The sequence below is a fragment of the Electrona antarctica genome (genome assembly GCF_951216825.1).
Source record: "Electrona antarctica genome assembly, chromosome: 17".
NCBI lineage: Eukaryota > Metazoa > Chordata > Actinopteri > Myctophiformes > Myctophidae > Electrona > Electrona antarctica.
In genome coordinates this window covers 16,249,105-16,272,997 of record NC_136798.1, presented here as the reverse complement: position 1 = coordinate 16,272,997, position 23,893 = coordinate 16,249,105, and the positions used below count along the sequence as shown (strand labels likewise).

At 45.4% G+C, this 23,893-nt stretch overlaps 1 protein-coding gene across 1 annotated transcript; it reads left to right on the top strand.

Annotated features, from left to right (window-relative positions):
* Positions 1-152: 152 nt before the first annotated feature.
* LOC306941004 (uncharacterized protein) lies at positions 153-23,426 on the top strand (the record flags this gene model as incomplete). Its single annotated transcript, XM_079526307.1, has 10 exons — positions 153-440; positions 7,368-7,490; positions 9,171-9,340; positions 11,112-11,167; positions 12,815-12,953; positions 15,525-15,652; positions 18,712-18,847; positions 21,003-21,180; positions 21,925-22,207; positions 22,645-23,426. The coding sequence occupies 10 exons, from the start codon at positions 153-155 to the stop codon at positions 23,424-23,426; spliced, it is 2,283 nt and encodes a 760-aa protein (XP_079382433.1).
* Positions 23,427-23,893: the final 467 nt, after the last annotated feature.

Here is a 23,893-nt window from a genome sequence, read left to right as displayed (position 1 = left end):
TGTCTGTCCCGCGAGCAGCGGCAGCTCCCCGCGTTGCATGCGTTGCCGAGCCATCCTCGAGTCACAGCGCACAGGCTGTATTACTTGCTGCGTGACTGTCCCCCCCGTGGCGCCGTGCGCATGGAGCCCCGGCCCGGCTGCTGCCGCACAGGATGCCAGCTGCTGCAGTGAGGCCGGCTCCGGACGAGGGCATGGTGGCGGAAGGAGGTGTGGGTGGAGGGGGAGTGGGAGAGGGAGAGGGAGAGCGCGGCGTGCCCCCGACGGATGCCTCGGGGCCGGCCGGTGAGCGGCCGCCTCTCCCCGGCCTGAAGGTCCCCCGGGAGATGCTCCGGAGTTTCCCCCACTCCAAGCGGGTGGGCTCCTACCTGGTGGGCAAGATGATCAACAAGGGGTCATTCGCCAAGGTGATGGAGGGGCTGCACATCGGCACGGGGGAAAAGGTGAGGGGGGCTTGCGTTGGATGTGTGCTGTCTGTGGTGGGAATTTCTGTATAACAAAAAGCTCAAGAGAGGGTTTAGCAGCTCACATGCAAGTGCATGGGCACAAACAACCTTCAGGGCTGAATGAGCAACCTTCTCTCAGTTCCCTTTTCGACCCTACATTTTGTATGGTACTATCGGGGATTATCGTTCTGACTTGAATAGTGTAGATTACAAGGCCAAGGTCAGATGTGGCTAAAACTCTCTTGTCACTCATCCCTATGTATGAGCATCCAATCAGGACAGAGACAAGACTTTATTGTCACAGAACCTCTGGAGAGGACAGATATAGGGACATGGTTCAAGCTTTTCTTGTCCATCACAGTGTCTCGTTAAAGAGAAATAGACCCTCACATCTATAAAGCATTAGAATTGAGGGATTACATTTTTAGTCACGGGGTTAATTCATTTATTCAATTGTGTTTTTCTTTCTGTCTATTCAGCCTTTTGTGTTCTTGTGAAAAGGTATGGAAAAGGTGCCCAGGGTTGTCCTTGACTGTCACAACAAAGTGATGGAGAACCTCAATGTTAAATTTAACTAGAAAAGTCACAATTTTGAAAAATTGCAAAGTGTGGTTGCCGCAGTCGCTTACATAGGCCCTCCCACTAATATTGTTAGCCAATTACAATGTCACGTTTTGTTATGGACAAAAGGCCCATTCAAATTACATTTTGGACAGGTGTATTTAATACCTTTTCATACAAGGTTATTGATCCTAAGCCAATAGTCACGAATAACAACTCCAAGCCGACGCATTTACTACGTAATGTAGACCTTGATTAATCCTACAGGTTAAATTCTGTGCCATTCACGAGATATCTCGTGTTTAGAGCTTTACCACAGTGTGCCAAACACGAGAAACACGAGATTCTATTAATTCTTTTTTCTTTTTGTGTCTTTTTATGTCTTTATAAACTATTGTAAAACATAGATTGGTTTACGTAACCAACAACAGCCAATTAGCTGCTACAAACGTTATGCAAAGCTCGGCCAATCACAGCGGAAGTTCGATTACTCCGGAAAAAGAAAAAAGTGTCACAATAACTATAGTCTGGTTGCCATGGGCAACCACACTAACTAAAAAAATCACACCTGTGTGAAGTGAGGTGCGCTCTTATCATCGTACGTCATCATGACGTAAAATAGACCCTATGACTATTTGCTCAGACACTATGTTGTAAACTTTTCTATTCATTGTCAATGTTTGAGACGAAGTTTGTGGACGGTCACCAAAAGCTGGATATAGGATGGGCTAGCTAGCGCCCCTCAAAAACAATGTACCTGTAACTCAGAAAGTTGCTCCATAAGGGGTGTGTTTGTGTCTGTCCCTTTACAGCTGTAAAGAGGATTTAGGTTGTTATAGTTTGGACGTTTTTTTATCCATTCATTCAGAAGTGAAGCGGTTCCTATACGTGGTGAGGTGAGGAAAGGTGTGGGTATGATTTGTAACGTGTGCACCTGCAAATGATAATAATCATACACACAGTTTTGAAGTATACGGAAAGGCCCGTTATTATCTTGTATGCATGCACACACACTGCTGTCTTTGTTTCACGAGGGGTGGGTATGGTTTCATTGCTCCATGGAAACATATTTTAGCTTTAGGGGTTGGTAGAAATGGCCTAATTTTCTGACCTTTCATCAGGGGAAACACCCACTTTATTAATGTTTCTTTTAGTGTCAAATGTAGCCGACATTGAAGTGAAACACGTGTGCGTGCGTGCGTGCGTGCGTACGTGCGTGCGTGCGTGCGTGCGTGCGTGCGTGCGAGCGAGACAGAGAGAGATTCATGGGTCACTGCCTGACCCCAACGTCTCTGTACCTGACCCAGTCTCCATGGCGATGACTGCAAGCTCACTTCTGTGGATGTTTGTTCCTCTTAACCATTTAACCTCTGTGTGTGCGCACAGCATACAATCCTCAATGTTAATTTAAGTAGCACAAAAAATATGGTGCTCAGGTGGCGCAGTGGTATAGTACCTGCTCACCACCGCAGAGTCTAGGGGTTTGAATCCATCCTGTTGCATCGGCTTTGTCAAGCGTCTATTCGGACACAATTGTGGCCCATGAGGGAAGGGGAGGGTGATATTTGTCACTGCATACCGGCTGGGTATTGGGTGGGAGGAGTAGGAAGGAGGCTGTGTGTTCTCCCGGTGTGGGCTTCCTCACTAGCAGGTGAGTAGGATACAACAGCACTGACAAAACACAGAAGTGTGTACAGGGGAGGAATTAACTGACATATAGCAACTAAATTGGGGAGAAAAAAAGTCTCTCCATCCACTCAGGATTTTACTTGAATGTGGTCATGTACTGTACATATTACAAGATGAGGTTTCAATGAGAACATTTCAAATTCAACTGCGTTTCCCCATAATCTTGTGCATTATACAGTATGGCTTTGGGTTATGATAGCCTATTGGGCAGTGGTTCTCAAAGTTGGGTCCAGGGACCCCCAGGGGTCCTTGAGGGAGGGGGATTCTACAGGGGTCCTTGAGGGAGGGGGATTCTACAGGGGTCCTTGAGGGAGGGGGATTCTAGGGAGTACCCAGTAAGATGAGGAACAATTTACAACAACTTACAAAGTGTGTTTAGCTACTTCATTGAACGAGGTCCCTGTCCCTCAGGGGTCTGTACTTGGCCCTCTCCTTTTTTCCTCTACACAAATCTCCGCTGCATGTGAAAATAGCCGATTTGCTATTTTCAGAAAATGCCTATTCTTGGCTAATATTTGCCTATTATAACAGCATGCACAGATTCTCGCACCTATTACGTCTTAGTAATAGTTTCTTAGTTATTCAGGTATTATAAGAAAAGCCTTTATTTATAGAAGCAAAAAGGAAAGAAAGGAATGCATTCCATACAGATATGATAGTGGGGAAACTAAAATGAAGATGATTTAGAACGTAATTTTTTATATATATATTTTAGGCTAGTTTTCCATTTTTTCCATTTTTGAGTGGTGTAAACCACTCCTACAACTGGCTTTGTTAGTCTGTCTGTCTGTCTGTCTGTGCTCAAAAAATGAGCATGGTTGCTACGGTCACCCAGTTCACCCGGGTGTGATTTCATTATGTCAGACATTACGTCAGACCACAGCTGATCAGGCTATATAAGACCTTACACCACTCAGTTCACACGGGTGTGATTTTTTTAACTATACACAGGTTCAGTCAGGACAACTCATGAATGGATGGAATATATATTTATTGAATATAAGATGAGCAATATATTTATTATGGTTTGGCGATGTATTGGATCTGCTTTCTTTTTTTCCCCAACTTTTTATTGTCATTGCCGGGGTAGACAATACATTTTATACATGAAGCATCATATAGCATCATTCAGTTCTCAGTACAAAATTGTCTCCCCAAGGAGACAGCAGCAACATTGAAAGTAACACATTTGAAAAATAATAATAATCATAAATAATATTAACAATAATAATAAAGTGAAGAAATTTAAACATACATGAAAAATACAAAATTAAATAAAAATAAAGAAAAGGAAAGAGGGGAAGGGGGGGGGGGTGTACACCAATTTTGGGTGTACACCGCGTTGATAAATAAGGACCTTAGAGTTTGTTACTTTATGCACTTAAGTACAGGCGTCTAGCCATTCTTCTTGTGAAATCTCTTGTTGTATTTCTGCCTCCCACTTGGCTTTTATATAAAGAGAATCATTGGGAACCATTTCTAGCAGAGTTTGATATAAGATAGAAATTACTTTGGTGAATGAACCATGCTTTTGTATGTCCATAAAAAGAGATTCCAGACTCGAAGGGGTTCAAATTTTGTCCCAGTCATCATGTCTTTGTAAATAGTGTCTTAGTTGGAGTTATCTACTGTATACAAATCAGTTCTAGGCAAATTAAACTCGTTTCTGAGTTGTTCAAATGACTTTTAGTCCAGTAATAATATAATTTGACCTCAATCTAATTGCAAAAAAACCAAACTCAGCTGATTTTGCATCTTCAATATATCCTGAATAACAGAAAAAAAGTTGCCTGGAATTGTCTGAGGGGAAAGTGTTGAAAATGGCCTGTACAGTATGGCCACCATTGACATCCTATTATAAGGCAATATTTTCTAAATTTCCTTATGCTTTAAGTAGCACGTGACATATCAAACTAGGGGGTTTTCATGATGCTGAAGCCATTCCAAGCATGAAAACACTCATTGGGCTAAATTTGGCCATAGCAACTTGCCCAAATGTGCTGACATCATCACATTTGAGCAAGTTGCTATGGCACACACCAGTGTGCTGTGATTTTTATTTTAGTTTCAGTTAAAGGGACACTTCACCCCTTTTGCAACCAGATCTTATTTGAATGATGTTTGGGAGATAAGAAACACTTTCCTGGGGTTTTTATGTGGGTAATATGTGTTTTTAGATATTTTAGTAGTGTCCATGATGTCATGGACACTGGGCTCACTTCCTTCCTGGACTACAATTCCCATAATGCTTTGGTGCACTGCTCCTCCTTGTGTATAGGGGGAGGGCTGTCTTACTGAGACAACATGTAGTCCAGAAAGTAAGTGAGCCATGTGTCCATGACATCATGGACACTTGGAAATACTAAAATATCTAAAAACACATATTACCCACATAAAGACCCCAGGATAGTGTTTCTTGTCTCCCAAACATAATTAAAATAAGATCTGGTTGCAAAAGGGGTGAAGTCCCTTTAACAATATATATTTTTTCCCCATTTTAGTTTTGGTCATGGGCTTAGGTTTCTCTAATAACCCTGTGACAGTGCCACATGACCAAGGTCGGTGGAGTCTGCATGCATTCGGTACAGCATGGTGGGTGAGCTCAATTCAACGGTGTCAGTAACAGGCACATGTACCAACGTCACAAAAGGCACAGACTTGACAGCACGTTTAGACAACAGATGTGAACAGGATATGAAGTGATCATATGAGGTTGCTGGTAAATTGATTCCTTTTATAAGACAAGTCAATTCCAATCTCGTTTGAAGTGCTCACCTAGCTGCCTTTCCTTTCACTCATCCTTATCTAAGTTATCTGAGACGAGCTACATTGAAACCAGTTCAACACATGAAGCTATTAGCGTATACTGTAAAGAACGGTTGATTTAGCTTACAAGTAATAAACCCCCTTTACAAAGTAGACATTCAAAGGCGGTACAGATTGGATTTGTATCTTCCATGTGTGTGTGAACACTGCTGTGTGTGAACACATAACGTTTCAGTCGGGCATACTTGATCATACATACTGTATCGCTCAGGGACGGATTAACCCCCACGAGGGCCCCTGGGCCGGTCATTTTTGCAGGGCCCCCATAGCGCGCGTGCATGCAACATTTTTGTGTTTTTATCATGCTTTTGACCTACATTTAACTAAATCAATGGCCATTGGAGGACCCCAGGAGTCCTTTTCAGGGCGTCAAACCTAGTACTGCGCGGTCCAATTTCCCCGAAGGGCCCCTGAGAGCCAAGGGCCCCTGGGCCACGGCCCCACTGGCCCAATGGCTAATTTGTCCCTGGTATCGCTTCACACAAAAGCATCAAAAGTATCAGATTTACAAGCTCGAAAATGTTTTAGCTATTTTTTTAATCCTGAAAAGTAAAAGTTTTGGACATATGAGGTGGGTTCCACCCGACAGCGGCGATAAACTGGAAAGTCCTTATATAGACAAGAACCAAATGATTGATTGTTTATTTCAACAAAAGTGAATGTTTATATATACTGGCATAATTGGAGGCAGCATGTTAAATGGATATAATCTTCAACGGGTTAAAGTTACTTCGGGACCATGGTGGTCTACCATGTTTAGTCCATTGTCTAGGACTCACTTTATACTTTAGATTGCTGCAGACATTTTCCAAAACAAACGTTTTATTTTGTATTGTTTTTTATTTTTATTTTTTGTTGTTGTTGAGGAAACTACTGGATTCCGTTCATTCCAGAAAGTTGTTAGGTTATATTGTGTTCTAATGCATTTACAAGTGTGGATTGAAAATAATCTCTGGGGAAACGATTTGGTTAACGTAAAAACACACACGTATGCCATGACTTTTTAACGTGGAAGAATAATCGGCAGCAGAAGCAGAGAATTCCAAAGTGTTTTTATTGCGTGAAAGCAAAGTGTTGAATGTTGTAATTATACCTAAATCTAACAAATGGTATGGTTTGCAAAAAGCTCAGCAATGTCAAGTATACCATGATTCATATCAGTGTCATTCATATCAAGCATGCCAAAAAAGTTAAACTGTGTGTGTGTGTGTGTGTGTGTGTGTGTGTGTGTGTGTGTGTGTGTGTGTGTGTGTGTGTGTGTGTGTGTGTGTGTGTGTGTGTGTGTGTGTGTGTGTGTGTGTGTGTGTGTGTGTGTGTGTGTGTGTGTGTGCTTTCTTCTTATCAATCACCTTTATTGCCACCTTAAACACACACACACACGCTCACACGCGCACACACACACACACACACAGTGCGTGTGTGCGTGCGTGCGTGCGTGCGTGCGTGCGTGCGTGCGTGCCAGATGTTGTTGTTCATATTTGGAAGCCTCAGTATAAATCGGTATACATTTGTCGTGAGAGGCCTGCAGATTGCAGGAATGCCCAAGCCGAGAGCCAATGCATTGGCTAAATACTTTTCAGTGATAATTGGCAGTCGCCGCAGTGGAGGAGACGATGCTTCCTGTGATGTATCCGTGATCTCTGATCTCATGAAACACTTATTGTTGAGTTTTCCAAGTTTGAGCATCCACGATTGTTTGTGTTAAAAAATGTCTTGTTAAATGCGAACGCAAAAAAAGATGTCAAGTGTGTGTGTGTGTGTGTGTGTGTGTGTGACTGTGTGTGTGTGTGTGTGTGTGTGTGTGTGTGTGTGTGTGTGTGTGTGTGTGTGTGTGTGTGTGTGTTTAAGGTGGCAATAAAGGTGATTGATAAGAAGAAAGCACGGCTGGACTCTTATGTCCTGAAGAACATGAAGAGAGAACCTCGAATACACCAGATGGTCCGACATCCTCATGTAGTGGTCCTACTGGAGGTACACACACACACACACACACACACACACACACACACACACACACACACACTCACACACTGAGTATTTACACACTGAGTATCTTCACCTTTACAATGGTAGGTTATTTTTATTTATTTATACACGTTTATAGAATCTGAATCAAAGTCACTGTGGCAGGGGGCGGGATCAAGGTATCTGTGAGTGGGGTGACAGGGCTGGCTTTGCCAGCTCACAGGCGCACCTGCAGCAGATTGTGTCAATTAAATGAAGGACAGCTGCTGTGTATAAAAGGAAGCTAATGTGTTTGTGTTTTGCTGCATATCCGCAAGCTGGCGGAAAATCTGCGCCAGCGGAGTCTCAGGGGATCGTTGCTGTCCCTCCATGTCCCTGTTCAGGCTCCAAATGTGACCAAGCTGGTCACAACCCAGGGCACGGAAGGACACGACACAGGCAGTTGTTATCCAGTAGGCTCTTTATTCCTCTCAAGCCAGGGAATTGGTCATCAAACAAACTATCTCCGTCATTAACAGGAGTCAAACCAAAATGTAGCAAGTCACAGTGTCCTCAATGTGAATCCTATAACGTGAACTAAACAGTCACCGTGTGACATTAAACATCCAATTCTTAACAGGCAGGAATGTGGAGTATTGTGTGGCTCTGTCTGGACCCAGCCTCTCACTGCAACAGAGAAACACAAACACATTAGCTTCCTTTTATACACACTAGCTGTCCTTCATTTAATTGACACAATCTGCTGCAGGTGCGCCTGTGAGCTGGCAAAGCCAGCCCTGTCACCCCACTCACAGATACCTTGATCCCGCCCCCTGCCACAGTCACAATCAGTTTTATTTATCACATAAAGTGCTTGGTGGTTTATTTTTTCTCCAGTAGTATTTTTTTCTGTGAGAAGAGAGAGGAAAGAGGTAGAGTGAGAGCAAAGGGATTAGGTTATTTTTATTTATTTATACACGTTTATAGAATCAGAATCAAAGTCACAATCAGTTTTATTTATCACATAAAGTGCTTGGTGGTTTATTTTTTCTCCAGTAGTATTTTTTTCTGTGAGAAGAGAGAGGAAAGAGGTAGAGTGAGAGCAAAGTGAGTGAGGGTTAGGAATAGGCATTAGAGGGGGCTTAGGCATGGAGTTAAATGTATTAAAACTTTAAGTTGCACACTTGTGTCACACACTGAAAATTGCCGAGCTTGTAGATTGCGACCATAGGTCGCAGTTTACTATGAATACCTGCAAAACCTGTCAGTCAGTCCGTCCATCCATCACGCCGCATGACACGCTCCATATGGCCAATACAGAATTCATTCCTATGTTGATCTGACCTCATCAAACCCTGTACACTCAAGACACTGCCCCTGCTGCCACCTTTAGATCTCCATATATGGAGCTGACCTGTTCTGACATTCCATATGTTGATCTGACCTAATCAAACCCTGCACTCAAGACACGCTCCATATATGGCCAGTACAGAATTCATTCCATATGTTGATCTGACCCCCCATGCCAAAGCGGCAGCACTCGCCCAGCAGTCTGCTGTCACCCAGACGGATGTGTGCACGAGACCTCGTCCTCAGGGCGTCTTACTGATACAGTATTATGCTACTCCATTGTGGTCTTTTTTAGGTTAAAAATGCATAAGAAATTTGTATAGTAATACAAACGTGTGCGTGCGTGCGTTGTGCCAGACCCTGGAGACGGAGAACAGTTACTACATGGCCATGGAGCTGTGTGCAGGTGGAGACCTGATGGACAGGATCTGTGACAAGAAGCGCCTGGAGGAGAGGGAGGTTCGGCGTTACACGCGACAGATCCTCTCCGCCGTGGACCATCTGCACAAACATAGCATCGTCCACAGGTGAGGAAAACCCCTTCGTGCACAAACGGCGTAGAGAAAACTAGTCTAACTCTGAGGATGAAAACATTGACGGGCCTGTTTTTATACTGTCAGAATTGAAGCAACTCTAACTCGGATTATTCTGAGCTGGAGGGTTGAGAGGGAGAGAAAAGCTCTCTTTCTCTTTTCTGTCTGTCTCCGCTCTCCTATAGATAAAGGTAAAATACCAAATCTTTCACCTTCACTCTGTCCCTCCTGTGTTCTGCAGTAGGTACATCTCTATCGAGAGATGGAGGACGTAGAATACGCACATGGACGGGTGCGGGCTCCATCCATCTGCACCTCTATCGGTGACCAGGAGTTAGGCTACGACTCGTCATTTTCCCATTTTCTCAGCCAGACGGTTAAAATGTTAAAATAAATTGACTGACAAAACAGTCAAAAGGAGGTTTAGGAAAGTTTGCCTATAGAACACAATACACATGTACAAATACTTTATATGTGCCAACATACAGGCTCTCTCTCTCTCTCTCTCTCTCTCTCTCTCGCTCTCTCTCTCTCTCCCCCTGCTACACGTTTTTGGGGCATTAACAGCCTACATGGGAGGAAGGTGGTTACAAAGGTAATATAGTATCTGGCAAACTGCGTGTGTCTGTGCCCACGGTGCCGTGTGGGCGTTGAAAGTGTGTTAAGACATTTTAGTATGTGAGGGAAACACACACACACACACACACACACACACACACACACACACACACACACACGCACGCGCGTGCGCGCGCGCGCGCGCGCGCGCAGCGTGCACAGTGCAGGTTCTTGGGTTTAAGAGGCTGGCTCCTCTCCGGGTGGGAATGTGAACACCAGGCGATGACCTCATCAAACCGCAGCGACGCCATGATTCACACATCATCACAACATCACGGACTTCCTCTCTAATGAAGTCCCTCAACGACGTGGCCATCCCTGCACCTCAACAGCACTGCGCGCACGCATGCACGCACATGCACGCACATGCACACACACAGACTCACTCACTGGTACGCTCGCATGCAGAATCACTCCACCACATGATTAAAGTGGAAGTAACTGGAAAATTTGCACTTATATGAACCTCGTACCACCCACATTCTGTAGGTTTACCACATGCATTTCCTTTTTTATGGCAATGTCTGCGCGCACTCTTTCTCTCTCTCTCTCTCTCTCTCTCTCTCTCGCTCTCTCTCTCTCTGTGTGTGCACGTGTGTGTGTGAGAGAGAGACCTGGGGTGTCTGCTGGCTACATGAATGCAGATGAAAAGCACAGGGGGAACTGGTTCCCAGTATGTACTTATAGGGGCTCCATGGCCCCAGACCACAGCTTTTCATTTTGGCTGTGTAGTTCCCGGCGGTGTGGTCCCTGGTCAGGAGGCTGGGGTACACTCAGGCGCCCCATCACATAAGACGGCTTTTCCAGGTGAACCTGAACGTATATTACTTTGGTCATGAGTCAAACGCATTGAGAGGCCAAAGCATATCGAGAATGTCTTTCCAAATGCACATATTTCCAGAGTCTAAAGTATCAAATCAAATAAATGTTTTGGGGCGATTTCTTTTCCTTTCTCTTTAAACAAACATGAAGCTCATTCTTTCGCAGAACGAATCGGAGAAAACATTCTGCACAAAGGCGGAATTTTAACAAAAAGTCCTGGCGTGCTGCGGTAAACCTGACGCTATATAAGGATGGAGATTTCCCATCAAGATGTATATTTATCCTGTCAGACAAATGAAGGATCCCGTCTTTTCTCTTTCCGCAGGGACCTGAAGATTGAGAACTTTCTCCTGGACCAACACAACAACATAAAGATTGTGGGTACGTTATTCCTCCTCTTCCTTCACAACCAATCTGTCATGGAGTCAGATCGCACTTTGACACTGATGATGCATGGCTGCCTGCATAAGACTGCGACTGCATCATCATGTGCCATGAGCCCTCGTTCCAATACAACGGAACGCATGGTTTGCGCAGTAAAATCCCACAGAGTGTTAATTTTACATACATTTCAATTTCAAGGACCCTGAGACTATACCAAAGCTGTAGTGTACAGTGTTGCAGACTTATAAGTGTCCATTTTGAATCCAATAAGCCTAAGGAACCCTTATTTGGACCCCACACAGTCCTAATGTAACCAACTAGACCTATATAGGTTACTTGTCAGAGTTACAAAGAGATGAATTAAAAAATTAAACTTTAGTTTAGTTATGATTAAAGTTAATTTTAAACTAGTTACCTGTTACTGTACATATCCCCTTTGTGACACATAAGGCCTTCACAGAGTGCTTCCACTTGTCACGGTCAGCTGCTTCCGTCCTCGGCAGCAGCTGACCATGATTTCCATCTTGCTTCTCGTCTTTCTTTCTCTTCCTTTTCTTAGTTTTCCTTCTGGTGCCCACTTTTAACCTAGGCAATAACTTAACTGCTATAAATCTACAGTATATGTAGATATCTTCTATCTCAAGAACAAATTTCAAGTTTTAATATACTGTAATTTATTTTTGGTTCTAATAATGTAGCCCTTTGTCACAATTAGGTCTGTATTCTATTCCTACTTCTTCCGTGAGTGCCTGACTGCCTGTGTTTGTTCATTTGTTTTTACATTACATTCGCAATGTATAATTTTAGCAATTATGTTTATGTTATTTATTACTTCAGTGTTCATTTAACACTTGAGAGTGTACAAATGGACCTAAAAGAGTATCTTGTTCCATCAGTGGCGTGTTGGTGTCCTTTGATTGGCACACTTGCTTTTTGATTGGTATCCTTCACCTGCATTATAAACAGCAGCAGACACACATAATATGTATAGTGTTACATCGTGACGAAGGCTACAGTACAAGACAAACACCTTGGTGCTGCACAGACCCATAGAGAGAGAGACAGAGAGAGAGAGAGAGTTGCGTCACGATTTGATCTCGCCGCAAAGCGGGATGTTGCCTCCTGTAGTTCCAAACATTGGAACGTCCTTATTGACATTAAAAGGGAACTTCCGCATACCATTTAAGCGACCTAGTCTCCCGTAGCCAGGCAACTATTCCACAATCTCCGAATGCTCTATGGTCTTTGGAGTCTGGAACTACATCTCCTAATATATTTTAAAATATCTTTAGAGCTTATTTTGTATTTCCATTTCTGCTAAGCAGAAAGCTATAGATGATTTCTATTTATATTGGGGTGAATTTGCGACTGTAAAGGTGGGGAGAAGGCTTCACTTCCGCTTTGTATTTTAATCATGATCAGAGCTTCCGTTGCTCCAGACTGTATGACGGAAGCATTTGAAAATTGCAAGAGGCAACAGTCTGGCCAGTGACTAATCTGTGGAGGTTAGGAGTGACACACACACACAAGTGGGGACATTGGAACTTCACTGTGTATACCATTTTGCTGATGTGTAAAAGTGAATGAATTAACACCAAAATCCCCACACAAATGAACCATGTTTTGTTTCCCCTCTCTCTACAGACTTTGGTCTCAGTAACACCCTGAAGGCAGAGTCGATGTCTATGGATCTTCTGGCCACTCAGTGTGGAAGCCCTGCCTACGCTGCCCCGGAGCTGCTGGCCCACAAGAAGTACGGCCCCAAGGTGGACGTCTGGTCTGTGTGAGTACTGTGATGTCATTTACCTGGTCTGTGTGAGTACTGTGATGTAATTTACCTGGTCTGTGAGAGTACTGTGATGTAATTTACCTGGTCTGTGATGTCATTAACCTGGTCTGTGTGAGTACTGTGATGTCATTTACCTGGTCTGTGATGTCATTAACCTGGTCTGTGTGAGTACTGTGATGTCATTTACCTGGTCTGTGTGAGTACTGTGATGTCATTTACCTGGTCTGTGATGTCATTAACCTGGTCTGTGAGAGTACTGTGATGTAATTTACCTGGTCTGTGTACTGTGATGTAATTTACCTGGTCTGTGTGAGTACTGTGATGTCATTAACCTGGTCTGTGTGAGTACTGTGATGTCATTAACCTGGTCTGTGTGAGTACTGTGATGTCATTTACCTGGTCGGTGTGAGTACTGTGATGTCATTAACCTGGTCTGTGAGAGTACTGTGATGTCATTTACCTGGTCTGTGTGAGTACTGTGATGTCATTTACCTGGTCTGTGTTGGTACTGTGATGTCATTTACCTGGTCTGTGTGAGTACTGTGATGTCATTTACTTGGTCTGTGGGAGTACTGTGATGTCATTTACCGGGTCTGTGATGTCATTAACCTGGTCTGTGTGAGTACTGTGATGTCATTAACCTGGTCGGTGTGAGTACTGTGATGTCATTAACCTGGTCTGTGTGGGTACTTTGATGTCATTAACCTGGTCTGTGTGAGTACTGTGATGTAATTTACTTGGTCTGTGTGAGTACTGTGATGTCATTTACCTGGTCTGTGTGGGTACTGTGATGTCATTACCTGGTCGGTGTGAGTACTGTGATGTCATTAACCTGGTCTGTGATGTCATTAACCTGGTCGGTGAGAGTACTGTGATGTCATTAACCTGGTCGGTGTGAGTACTGTGATGTCATTTACCTGGTCTGTGTGAGTACTGTGATGTCATTAACCTGGTCTGTGTGAGTACTGTGATGTCATTTACCTGGTCTGTGTGAGTACTGTGATGTCATTAACCTGGTCGGTGTGAGTACTGTGATGTCATTTACCAGGTCGGTGTGAGTACTGTGATGTCATTTACCTGGTCTGTGAGTACTGTGATGTCATTTACCTGGTCTGTGATGTCATTAACCTGGTCTGTGAGAGTACTGTGATGTCATTTACCTGGTCTGTGTACTGTGATGTCATTAACCTGGTCTGTGTGAGTACTGTGATGTCATTTACCTGGTCTGTGTGAGTACTGTGATGTCATTTACCTGGTCTGTGTGAGTACTGTGATGTCATTTACCTGGTCGGTGTGAGTACTGTGATGTCATTAACCTGGTCTGTGATGTCATTAACCTGGTCGGTGAGAGTACTGTGATGTCATTAACCTGGTCGGTGTGAGTACTGTGATGTCATTTACCTGGTCGGTGTGAGTACTGTGATGTCATTAACCTGGTCGGTGTGAGTACTGTGATGTCATTACTAGAGTTCTTGTGTGGAAATAATAAAAACAAATATCCTCCCCTTCTGTTTAGCCTAGAACTGGCGGTCTAGAACTTAATGTCATGTGATCAGTGACATCACGTCGGTGTACTCTGCAGGACAAAGAGTGCACTGACGTGATGTCACTGATCACATGAGCCCAAGTTCTAGACCTCCTTCTAGGCTAAACAGAAGGGGGGGGGGAACGTTTTCTTAAATTATTTCTATATAACTATTAATGACATAGTTCAACGTTGAAAATGAGTGGTATTCGTATTGCACTGCGATGCATTGTGAGCTTGTCGATCTGTAATTATCAGCCTTCCCCATAATAACAGAACACAGAAAGTACCCTAGCATAGAGCCCTGGGGCACTCACACGGACCAGGTTAAATGTGAGACAAAAAATGCGAGACATGGCCAAAGCATTTTCGGGGGTCCCCAGCCAAAAACGTTGAGAACCCCTGGTCTATAGCAATGATTACCATGGATATAGAGCTAAGTTAACACTTATTTTAACCAAAAACAAACAAACAGAGCTCTCTCAAACGGCTATGTGATTGGAGCCGCTTACATAAATTGTGCAGCCTTTTCTGACAATAACCGACTTAGGTTTGGTTGGTCTTGGGCCAATTGTATAGTATGTGATGATCAGGCTTGGGTGGGGCTTGGGCTCCATCTCATTCCGATTTGTTTGGATCGGCAATTAATTTTCAGGCCTGTTGAGAACTCTAATTTTGATCTTGACCTCTATTGTGACCTTTACTTATGACCGTTTTAACCCGAAAGACAATTATGTCTTTGGGGCAGCTCATTCCCACCGATGAGATGCCGGCCAGCCATTCTTGGGTTATTTTGTGTTTTAACAGCCACATCCACAGATGGACAGGAGTGATTACATGCAAATAAGCTTTTGTGTTCTATAAAAACACACAAATATTGTCTCTTTCTGTGTCGTGCTGATAAGCGTGGCGAGCGAACAAAACCTTTGGAGTGGCACTCTGTTTGAGGAAGTGTGGGTGTAATAATTGTGTGTGTGTGTGTGTGTGTGTGTGTGTGTGTGTGTGTGTGTGTGTGTGTGTGCGTGTGCGTGTGCGTGCAGGGGTGTGAGTATGTTTGCCATGCTGACAGGGACGCTTCCCTTTACCGTGGAGCCCTTCAACATCAAACAGCTGCACCAGAAGATGGTGAACGGAGACATCAGTACAATCCCCAGCGACGTCAGCAAAGGTAACTCACTCCTGATCGCTCATCAACGCAGCTTTGTGTCTTGGTAGACACCTGTATACACCTGTACACATAAAGGTGTGTCGTGTGTGTGTGTACTGTGTACATCTGTAGGCCTATATCTATAAAGCTGTACATCTGTACACCTGTAAACACCTGCACACATCTGTACACCTCTCCATCTGTACAGCTTATAGCGGCTATAGGAAGTCGAAAAAAGAACTGCGAGGAACTAAACACGGGATGCACTGCACTGCGAATGATTAAAATAATGCACTCCAATTCCACTCCAATTCCTTGTGCTTGCCATAAATCTGAGGAGAGACAGACACTTCATCTTCTCAAACTCGGTGCATCTCTCCGTTCTCACACTTGGACCCGTTGCGCTACACTCTGTCATGGTGTCACCACCAACAAACACAGCTCCTGTTACTGCTGCGATGACAAATACAGGTCCGATTCCCCGTCGCGGTGATAAGATCAGCCGAGTTGTAGCACTGTTGCCCGCGGGCAACAACACATTACAGCGTCTGTGTCGTTGGAATTAGCATTCGGTCTTGCCACGGCTACTGTGTCCATAGCCTGGATTCTGGGGTCGGGAGGGTAGAGCCAGAGCTCTCTCGTGATCACCCTGAAGTTGAGACTGATTGATCAAAATCAGAAACATGAAACGCAAACCCTGCCTGCACCGACATCTCCTGTTCTACAGTACGTCTTCCTGAGATATGATTGATCATGCCATTTTGACCTTGACCTTCATTGTGACCTTGACCTATAACATTTTCGACCTGAAATGTCTCTTCGGGGGCAGCTCACTGAAAAGTCTCACCGAATTTCATGAAAATCGGCCCATCCGTTCTCAAATTGTTCACGCCCACAGATTAATATGCATGCAATAAACATGTACTGTACAGTACAGAAATACATTAAAGAAATGGTGACTTTATTTACTTATATGATATAGCTAAGTAGCTTATATAAAGACAACAATGATCTCTTTCTGTGTCTTTTGAGTCCGGTAGCTCAGTCGTTAGATGCGATACGAAGGTGCTGTCAAGCCAACACCAAATCGGAGTTAGGACTCCTGAATCGTTGCCCTCCACACCCTCCTGCAAGCATCAGGGTCTTGAGCTCTGCAGTGTTGTTAGCGCCGCATTGCATCTACGTAGGTGGTGCGAGTCTTGCCTTTCCTGGCTGTGCCCTGGGTTGGCTCCCACAGTGTCAGTTTGCTTGCCATTAGTTCCCAGTGCCTGACACAGTGCCCTGCCAGCCTCATCCTTCTCTCTCTGACCTGTCTGTGACCTGTGGTAGGTCCCCGTAGAAGAGAGTCATTGGAGCACTCTCCTTTGATTGGCAAGATGCTGGCTTCAATCCATCGCTGCTTATGAGTAGCACATCTTGGGTAGCTCAGACATGGGGTATGTACTGGGAGCTGATGGTACGTGTGTCGCTCCACCTCAGCAATCCATTTCCCATGGGGGACAGACATGCTTGTTACTCGGCTGATACTGACAATACTGTAAGTCATGTCGACCTACTTACTTAATTACTTACTTACTTACTTACTTACTCCACTTGGCCCTGCTGCAAGTGTGGCAATCGATAGCAACAGTTGGAGTTGTTGTTGTTGTTGTTGGAAAGACTTGGACTAGTACGGCTGCTTGAAGTCTGTCTGCTCCTCAGGTTCTTCAGGCTATCAGTGTTCAGCATCTCGAGACATACTAACAAACAACTTACATACATACTAATGAAGCTGTTGCATATAGGTCCACCACTGCTGCATTATTCGCTTGTGACGTTGTCAGCATGTTCAGGAAATAGGCTCTCTCCCCAGCCTGTACCCCTTCAAACTGAGTATCTCAGAGGAGCCAAGGCAGCGCGGCCCAGTGTGAAGCCGGTCGGATCGGCAGTTCTCCAGAACCGCTGATCTGATCCGATGTTTTATTCAGGACCTCGGGTCGTGCATATTGGGGCATCCATTCCCGTTCGTTCGTTCTCGATTTCCATCGTTCCTTAGTAGTAGTACCCATCGGGCACCAGCCTAGTGTAGTGCATGCATAAGCAGATAGTATAGTACAAGCGGAAAGCTGTGAGCTTGCATGGTGTTGCCGGGGTTATAGGGCATAGCAGTGGGCGCGGTTTTCTAGTTCCATCGAAAAACCGGCCATTCATTTTTCCCATAGACATTTACAAAAATATTTATATCTATATTTACCTAATATTTATCTAATATTTATATTATTTTAATCAAGCCATGCAGGTTCCTGGTGAATCATGACCATAAAACCTTTAATTCTGTGAAAAATAAAAATAAGAAAAAACGCTAGAGGGCATTTATTAAATGTAGTAATAAATATTCATTTTTCCCCTCTTTTTTTACAGAAGTTTTATCGCTTGATTCAAGGCTTAAAACAATTGATATAAATATTATTGTAAAACCCTATGGGAAAACCAGAAAACAAAGCCCACTGCTATGCATTGGCCAGGTTATTGCGTGGGAGAAATAGGCTCATTCTCTCTCCCTCCTCTCCATCGGCTCTGTAACCTCGCGTCACCAGGCTTTCCACAAAATTGCTGTGTGATCCGGTCAGGAGCGGTTGATATCTTATGTCATGTTATAGTAATTGTTTTGTAGTCATCAGGTCGGAACCCTCAAACCAGAACATCCTTTCCCTCAAACCGGAAGAATAATACCTTCCCAATAAACGCCTTGATGCGGCGTAGTTTCGCTGATTTCTAATGTGAGTGTATTTTCCAGAGATAGCGTCTGTATACGTTTGTTATCCCACAGGGAAATTCTATTCTCATCGCAGGCTAAGAGAGAGCGAGTCAAGGGAAGGTATTATTCTTCCAGTTTGAGGGAAAGGAAGTTCTAGTTTGAGGGTTCCGGCCTGATGACTACAAATAATGACTACAACATGACGTAAGATATCATCCACTCCCGATTGGATCATAAACCCGAAAAGAAATGCTGACCAGGCTATCGCCCCTGTATCCCGATCCATCCATCCATCCATCCATCCATCCATCCATCCATCCATCCATCCATATCTGTGTTACAGGTGCTGTGGGGTTTGTGATGTCTCTTCTAGAACCGGACCCTGCTAAGAGACCCAGCATCAGAGATGCTATGGAAGAGAGGTGGATCAATGAAGGCTACGCTAAGAAACCTCTGCACTCCCTCTCCCATAAAAACAGGTACACACACGCACGCATGCATGTATGTATGCACGCACACACACACAGACAGACCTCACCGTTAAAACACTGTACATTTTGCCGTGTGCTGCAAAATATATATGAATCACATTTCAAATAAACCATATGAAAATATTAGCCAAACAAATAATTTGTGGGGGCACGGTAGCACAGTCGGTAGTGCTGTCGACTCACAGTTAGAAGGTCGTGGGTTCGATTCCCGCTGAGGATGCTGTGGGCGCTGGGGGCGTGCTCTCTCCTCCGCGTCATCAGTGCCCATACCCAAAGCGGGGTTGGCGAAAGGGCCTTTCTGTGTGGAGTTTACTTTGGATGTTCCCCCTGTGTCCCCTAGGGTACTGTAGGTACCCTCACAAAAACCATGCAGTAATCCTGGTCTCCAAACTACCTCCCCCTGGCCAGCCGGGGCACCTGATGGAGGAGAAAGGAACTGCATGGTCGGAATAACATGTTCCTTTCACGCACTACGTCTGGCCAGGGAAACTCTCCTGCCAGGTGAAAAGAAGCAGCTTGGACTCCTCATGCATAGAAGGAAGCATGAGGTCAGTCCACTGCCCCCCCAGGTTGGCAGAGGAAGTGTAGTGCCCAGGATTACATTAGACAATTGACACTGGGTGAAAGAATGGGTTGCAAAATCGTGGGATAAAAAATAATAATATATATATATATTTGTAATACACATTTTTAGATGTCACCTTTGAAATCATCTTTTCACAAAATCAACGTGTTTTAGATAAAATTTGGCAAAAACTACAAATACATACCAAACCACATAGAAGTGTCTATATTTCTGGACATTTTGTTTTGTGTGGGTAATTTGTTGCATGGTTGTTGTGACCGGTGCACAGAGAACGACACGAGGACCCTCACAATATCAAAGTCATGTTACGATGACTTGTTAAAGGAGCATTCAGTGATTTGGGTGATTTTGAAAACCACCCAGTCCGCCCCGGTAACAAAATGTGCACATGCACGCTCTACAGTGGGGGGAAGTGCAACAGGCCAACAGCATGTGCACCAAGGCCCGCCCCCACTCGATCATGATTGGAGGAAGGCCCCTCTCATCCTGATTGGATGAAGGCTTTGCCACCCGCCACCAAAACTGAAACTAGGGTTTTTTGACCCCAGGGGCTCACTGGGGACAGGGAGGAACTCCTTATATAGTCAGCACACTCTATAGTAGGGAGGATTATCCAGAAAAAAATAAAAAATAAGTGATATTTGAATTAAGTCAAATCACTGAATATACCTTTAAATGTGGGAACCAGGGAGGGGCGAAGAATGAAAATTCTTGTGGTATGCAGTGTAATGGGTTTGTATATTATATCAGGCTTAAATGATTTTTACAGCATTTGGCGGGCTGTGGAAATGCAATCGGATACGGCTGCACTTGGCAGTAATGTGTGTTGCCTGGATTCCATCATGAACCAAACAAGAACCTTTAAGTTTGGCACGGTTCGCCATCTTTTATTGTCTGTCATTCAGTGCTCACTGCTTAGTCACTATACCCACCATGAGCTGAACTAAAGGCTGATGATTAATTATCACTGAAATCTGTCTGTCTGTCTGTCTGTCTGTCTGTCTGTCTGTCTGTCTGTCTGTCTGTCTGTCTGTCTGTCTGTCGTGCGTGCGTGCGTGCGTGCGTGCGTGCGTGCGTGCGTGCGTGCGTGCGCGCCAAATGTTGTTGTTTTTCATACATATATGTTCATATTTGGAAGCCTCAGTATAAATCGGTATACATTTGTCGTGAGAGGCCTGCAGATTGCAGGAATGCCCAAGCCGAGAGCCAATGCATTGGCTAAATACTTTTCAGTGATAATTGGCAGTCGCCGCAGTGGAGGAGACGATGCTTCCTGTGATGTATCCGTGATCTTTGATCTCATGAAACACTTATTGTTGAGTTGTCTGTCTGTGTCTGTCTAAAGTATAAGTATAAATATGGTTAAAGTGGTTGAACCGATTGTGACACAATATTAACACATTTTGCTGGGGACCCTCTGGTACCCCACCAAGGACCCTTGGGGTCCGTCTACAGTACCAAATTCTCTCTCTCTCTCTCTCTCTCTCTCTCTCTGTGTCTCTCTCTCTCTCTCTCTCTCTCTCTCTCTCTCTCTCTCTCTCGCTCTCTCTGTCTCAGGCTGCATCCTGAGGAGCTCAACCAGTCTGTGTTGTCCTACATGACGGAGACCCTGGGCTACTCCCTGTCTGACGTCACCCAGACGCTCACCGCCAACCGGCCCTCCGCCATCATGGCCTCCTACCACCTGCTGCTCAACAAACTCAGCAGGGGTCCCAAGGGAGGGAAGGGCAGCAAGGTATACACACGTGTTCACACACACAGTACATGACTCTACCCCTAAACGTCCCCAAAACATCCATGACCCTTATCTCTAATAAAGGGCGTGATCAGGTGTGATCAATATAGGGAACGATGCAAGTTGGAAATGAATGCCCCACCCAGTTATTATGTCTGTTTGCCTTTTATACCCATATATGGAGTTATTTGTCAGGCATGCCCAAATATGGAGTCGCAGATGTCAGAACAGGCCAGCTCCATTTGGAGATCTAGGGCCTCTGTCCAGAGCCTGGGCAGAGGCCTTTTGTGGCGATTCAGGACAACTGTGGGTCCGACTGACTAAAGGCCGGGCACTGCACTCCCTGGGGTGGTGTGGAACGCGTGTGGCGAATTTGAAGTTCTCGAGTTACGTGGATTATAGACGTACACACACACACACACACACACACACACACACACACACACACACACACACACACACACACACGCACACACACGCACATGCGCGCACACACACACACACACACACACAGAGACTTGGTGCATTTATAGATAGATGTTCATCTCCATAATTGTGCAAAGTTTGAGCCTAGTCCAACCTATTGACTTCCAGTGAAGTCCTAAATTGTGAAAGGAATATTTACTATGTCCAAAATATGTGTGGAGTTACTTCCGTGGCCTATACTGGCAGTGTGCACATTGCATTTGCTGTGTGGCTGTGTTCCCCACCTGCCCCATAAGCAATAAGCACCATTTGTTTTAGAACGAGCCAGCCAATGAGAAAGCCCCTAAAGCGCCCAGCAGGCCTCTGAGGAGCCAACTGCAGACTGCGGAGCGGCAGAGCAACAGAAAGGGGCTGGACGAGCCGCCCCGTGAGACTCATCTCACTAAGGACGATGAGGAGAACCGGCCGCCCTCTGCCTCCCCACCCCTCCCCCCTCGCCTGCCCTCGCCCTCCACCACCGGTCCTCTGTCCACAGAGGAGGGCATCACCGACGACGAGATCGCCATCACTCTGGACACCCGAGAGGCGCTGTTCCCTGAAGGTAGGCTATGCGTACAACAAGCACGCATGCATGCACTCGCAGGAGTACATATATTACTCAAGAATATAGCACCTACCACTAGATGTCCCGATCACATTGTTTTGCTCCTGATCCATTTTTGAGTATCTGCTGATACCGATCTTTCCCGATCCAATATTTATATTTTTATAGAATACTTATGCCATATCACAATAGTACAATATCCAAAATCACAGACAATATCCAGTCTAATATTGATACTAGGGATTTCCGATCACGTGATCGGATCGGGACAACCCTACTTTCCACCGACACACATGCACAAACTCATTTCAGCACGTGCTCACATTCCTGTTTCTGTTTAGTGTTTGGAATTAAACATATAGTAACATTGAGGTGTGTGTGCGTGGCACTATGTCTCACATGTGCACATGCTTGTGTGTGGGTGTCCTTTCCAGTGTCGTTGTTTGGCGACAGGGAGCTGGTCCATCTCTCTCCTCCCAAAAGCTCCGCCACCAAGCTGTGTGACTCCGCCCCATGTCAAGTCCCCGCGGGCGCCGAGCCGGCGCGGGAAGGCGGCGCGTCCAGGCCCGCCCGCCCCGCCCACCTGCTCAGGACCACGCACTCGGACGGCTCGGCGGACCCCGGCTCGGACTTCTACCACGACGACCATCCCCACCCGCACGCTAACGGCATCAATGAGCGCCTGGAGAAGCTGCAGACCTTCTACTCCACGGAAAAGACCGGAATCTCTCCCAGGATGCTCCTGGACTCCGACGCCGCGCACCCCCCCACGGACCGAGAGCGCACCGTGGCTTCGATGGAAGCCGCCCAGACGTCTCCGTCGGCCCCGCTCCCCCGCCTGCGCAACGTCGGCCCAAAGGACGGCGCGGCCCGGAAGGTGACGTGGGTGGGGCTGACGCGGCCCGGACCCCCGGGGCTCCTGGTGAACGGGTCCAAGCCTCCGGCCTTCCCCGCCCAGCGGCAGCACACGCTGGTCATCAAGAGCCTGCGGCAGGAGAAGGGGAGGAGAGGAGAGCGGATTGGAGGGGGGGAGAGAGGGGGGGGAGGAGGAGGAGGGGAGAGGGGGACAAGAGGGATGAGTGGAGTGAATAGGAACTCTGTTCAGCTGCGTTCGTCTCTCCAACGCCGCATGGCAGACTTGAACCTCCCACTGCTCCCCGCAGCTCTGCAGGGCAAAACGGACAGGAAGAACCAGCTACACAGCATGGACTACTGACGCTCGTCAAACAATAGAACTTACAGACTGTACACTGACTTCTGTGTCTGAGGAAGGGGGGTGGGGGGCAGGGTTAACAGTATGTGACCGCTATAGAGCATAGCAGTGGGCGTGGTTTTCGGGTTCCACTGAAAAATTGGTCATTCATTTTTCCTGAAAAATTGGTCATTAATTTTTCCCATAGAGATTTACAAAAATATTTATATAAACGGAAAAATGTAGCACACAGTGAATCTGAACTTGCCTGCACACAGCAAAATGTGTTCATATATGAATGGATCTGAAAGGGTAATTTTTTTTTTACAAAAGTTAATTACAGTAAATTACAGTAATTAGTTAAATTAATACTGTACGTGATTTGACTGTATATGGCTTCTTAGATCGAGCACTTACCCACGAGACCACTATCTCCACGTGACTCGCGAGCACCATGAGCTGCCTGTAATCTATAGTGCCAAAGAGTAATC